The sequence below is a fragment of the Rosa chinensis genome, chromosome 2 (genome assembly GCF_002994745.2).
Source record: "Rosa chinensis cultivar Old Blush chromosome 2, RchiOBHm-V2, whole genome shotgun sequence".
NCBI lineage: Eukaryota > Viridiplantae > Streptophyta > Magnoliopsida > Rosales > Rosaceae > Rosa > Rosa chinensis.
Genome location: NC_037089.1, coordinates 61,576,962 through 61,581,171, shown reverse-complemented (window position 1 = coordinate 61,581,171; position 4,210 = coordinate 61,576,962). Strand labels below are relative to the sequence as shown.

Here is a 4,210-nt window from a genome sequence, read left to right as displayed (position 1 = left end):
TTGTGCGGGGTTTTATATCCTGGTGTGCTCCAGCTGGTTCAAATTCTTTCAGGGACAAAAATGAATGAATGATTGCCTTCTTCAACTCTCTCTGGTCTGTAGTTTCAGGTGGAAGAGAAAGGGTACACCGTACACTCCTCAGTAGGCAATGCTGAAGTTACCAGTTTGTATATACATATATGTGTGAATTTGAAGTTGATCTGTTCAATGCTTTTCCTAAAAGTCGAGCTTTTTCTACTTCTCACAGAAAAAGAGAAAGCAAGTCTTGCTTTTTATGCACATTTGTAAAATATTGGGGTAGGGCTATTATCTGGTTATGACGTCCCTAATCTGACGAAGTTATCCTTTTTAGGCACTCTATTGGAAATAAATACACACCCAAATTAGCGTACGGTAGACTAGTGCCTATATTACTAAGAAACCCAGCTAGAGTGGGGTGAGTGCGCTGATTGGTGCAATTAAGGTTGCTTATATGAGATTTTCTTTCAAAGCACAATCCACAAAAAGTTAGAGGAGGCTAGCTTTGTATTACTTCTAGAACAGTAAAACACTTAGAAACAATTACAACCATGTTTGGTAACATTTGGTAAAAATTGATGAGCGTTTCTTTGAGGTATAGAAGCATTTGCAGTGCCCCTTAATTTGCATTTGCAGTGCCCCTTAATTAAAGAAATGTTCTCGGAAAATACTTTCAAGTGCTTTCACAGAAAGCATTTGTACTCTGTATCATAAGCGTTTTCTGTTAAAACGCAATTAAGCTGAAGCACTTCAACAGATATAACGCAGTGCTTTCTTTTTGAAAAAGCACTTAAAGTACCATGACAGAAAACCCTAGTAATAGTGCCTTCTGTTACAACTGAACAAAAGAAAATGCTCCTGCAGATTTAATGCTAAAGGCCAAGCATATCCTTAAGAGAGCAAAACAACAAAACAAAGATGATGTTAGTAAAGTATAGTTGTACTGGACTGTGCAGAATATGTTACTAATCAATGTGATCAACTAAAAGTACCTTTCAAGATATTCAAGGCTACCCAGATTCTTAAATGCCAATCTGCTTGAGGTCCAAATGGAAGGTCTACCATTTTAACCCAGAAAAATTGGAGGGTCCAGATTCAAGGAGATGCACAATACTGGGTGTTCCCCACCTACGAACCTGTAAGACTGTAAAATAAAGTTGACCCAATTAACCTTATATTTACTCTGTTTAACTAACTCATTCAATTTTCTGATCTGTACTTACATGTCATTGATGCTTCCTACTTTTTATATAAAGGCTTCTGCTACTGACAACTGAATCAAGATTACATGATTCCCTTTTAAGGCAATGGAGATATTGAAGAAAAATAGGGGGGAAAAATAGCTGTGCAAGCTATGACAAAAAGGCTAAGATTGCCTTGGGGTGAACCAAATTTGCAGACCTCCCAAAGAGGAGCTGTGCTGTTGCTCTGGGTTGGGACCAGCTCACATTTAGTACCACTCTCTTGGATTGATTTGAAGAGAGAGAGAGAGAGAGAGAGAGAGAGAGAGAGAGAGAGAAATCTTCCTCAGGCATAATGGTCTTTTGAGGTGAGTTGTCAAATGAGGTACAAGCTTGCAACAAGAAACCCCAGAATCACTTGCTTGTGAAGCAAAATCTCTGTACCAAACTACCAAATGCAAAGATAGACAGACTATATAGAGAAAACCAAGAAATATTTGAGTTTCTGAGACTCGCTCTAGCTTTTGGGGAATAGGGTTTTTTTGTATTCTAGGCCTTTCCACCCTTGTTATATATAGAATCCCAGCTGCAATCAAGCTCTGACCTCAAGTGCTTTGAGTGATTCAATCTCTTTCTGTCTGTTCCTCTCTAACAGCCTTAATAAACTCCACGATCATTTTGGGGTTGAAGCAATGAAGGGAATAAGCTATTGGTTTGTTATAGCTCTTCAAATCATGAGTTGGGTTTCTGCAACAAGCAGACTTTTTCCTCCAAGTAATGGTCTAGATGTTCATCAAGCAGGTACTTACTTGGTTTCCCCCTTTTCTCATTGAAGATTACCTTTTCAATCATGAGCATAAAAGTGAGCTTCTTTATTTGTTTCCACTACTGATTATGTCTTCTTGCAACTTAACTAAGTGGAAAGATTCAGTTTTTTATTTTTTTACATTTGGAGTATACATCTGCAAGTCAAATGCTTTTCTATACCTCTTTCAGTAATACCTTACACTAATCGGAACCGCTTCTTATTCTTTGTCCCTTTTTATGAGGAATTGAAAAGAACACAATCTCTGTTTGGTTTACATAAGACTCTGGAGAATTCCTTCTCATGAAAAGTTTCTTTTGGCTTAATACCAGCAACTTTTCTTCTTCCTATCTCATAATTAACACCCTTTTCATTTCAAACCAATTTTCTTTTCTATTTAGTGTATTATTTCCTTTCTCTCATAGTTTTTGGCTAAGCTCCAGGCTTTCTCAACCAACTTTCAATCTTAATGCTTCACAGGTTCAGGACCGAATGCAGATCAGTCTTCTGATGTTACCTTGGAACAGGTTCCTCTTATTTTCCCTGTGTGTGCGTGTGTGTTTTGCTTAGCTTAGTGTTTGTTATTGACATTGTTTCTTCCATCAAATTAGGGATTAACAAGCTCAACTATTGGAGTGGCAAAGAAAAATGAAATAGCAAACTACAGTGGGGGAAGCAAAATAGGGTCAAGCCCTCCAAGCTGTGAGAACAAGTGTTATGGATGCACTCCATGTGAAGCTATTCAAGTGCCCACTACCAAAAAGCACACCCATTTCAGGGTTCAGTATGCAAATTATGAGCCAGAGGGTTGGAAATGCAAGTGTGGCCCTTCATTCTACAGCCCTTAGACAAATTTGATTTCAGCTATTCGGCTCCTTCTATGTAGTAATAGTGATCATTCCATTGTACAAAATAAAAGTTCCAATTGACTTTGAATTCTTCCTAGGTAGATTTTATATGTTTGATCATAGGATATGCTTTCAGCTACTCATGTTTTGTTTATTTATTATCATTTCATTGGGTGTCGTCATCACGTATTAGCAACTGTTAAATGTGAGATTTTTAGTTGGGGAACTATTTCTTTTCCATCATCTACAAAATATTTTATACACTATGATTTGGCTCCAAAGGGCTTCCTGTAAGAAACATCTGTTGCAAGCTTGAAACTTGGCATGACCCTAAAATAAAGCAGATTGCTGCTGTCTATGAGCTCATGAATACAACTGAAAATCGTGAACACGATCAAATTGAGATCACCTGCAACGGTTGAAACAGTCCCTATATTGTATAGATCTGATCAGAAAAAAATAATTTGTGGCTAGAAAATAACAAGGTCTCAACTCACAAAAATGACATTATATGTAATTTGCATAAAGGACACGCAGTTTCGCAGGCCAAAATTCTTCGGCGTTGCCTACTCGTATAAGGAAAAGGAGAGAAGTTATGGGAATTTGACAACTATCGAAAATTAATTATTCACCCCTTTTTTTTTTTTTTTGGTTCAATGGTGTGGCAAGTTTATTCAAACAAGAACTGCATTACAAACAAAAGACTCAAAACGGGCCCAAATAAAAAACCCAACAAACAACAACAAACAAAACCAAATAGCCCTACAAGCTTCAGCCACAATGCAGATCCATCAGAAGAAAGATGACGTAGTGACGTCGCCGCCACCAGCCAAGCCCAAAGGTGACACAGAAATGTCACCAGATCTCGCCCCATTCTAATAAGGAAAAGAAAAATTATGTGCTTGACTTATTGCCTCAAGCAAAGGACGTCCTATAACTAATTTCACTATAAATAGGGTGAAGCAGAGATCTGATTCAGTGATTTTTCATCAGAGATTGCAAATAGTGAATGTCAATGGAGAAGGAGAAGGAGAAGGAGAAGGGAGAAGGAGGTAGCAATAATTCAGCATGAGGAGACAAAAAGAAGGCTCCCTTCACAATTTTAAACTATAGAATTATATATCCAGACGGTACTGTCTTTGATCGAGAGTTTCCTAAAGATATTGATTCTCAAGCTTGCCCACCAGTCGAACTAGGAGAGGAAATAGAATGTGGAGTTTGTGAAGTTTGTTTGAAGGACAATGAGCATTATGCTTCACAATGCCCATACCTTTTCTCTGTCCCTGAGGGCGCAACTCTTGGACCTGGGTAGGCCTAGCATTTAAACCTGTAACCCACAAACCCGCACTATACCCGCA

At 38.1% G+C, this 4,210-nt stretch overlaps 1 protein-coding gene across 1 annotated transcript; it reads left to right on the top strand.

Moving 5' to 3' along the window:
• The first annotated feature begins 1,321 nt into the window (after positions 1–1,321).
• LOC112190319 (EPIDERMAL PATTERNING FACTOR-like protein 1) lies at positions 1,322–3,066 on the top strand. The gene is made up of 3 exons (XM_024329751.2): positions 1,322–2,000; positions 2,485–2,531; positions 2,616–3,066. The coding sequence occupies exons 1-3, from the start codon at positions 1,892–1,894 to the stop codon at positions 2,850–2,852; spliced, it is 393 nt and encodes a 130-aa protein (XP_024185519.1). The 5' UTR covers positions 1,322–1,891; the 3' UTR covers positions 2,853–3,066.
• The last annotated feature ends 1,144 nt before the right edge of the window (positions 3,067–4,210 follow it).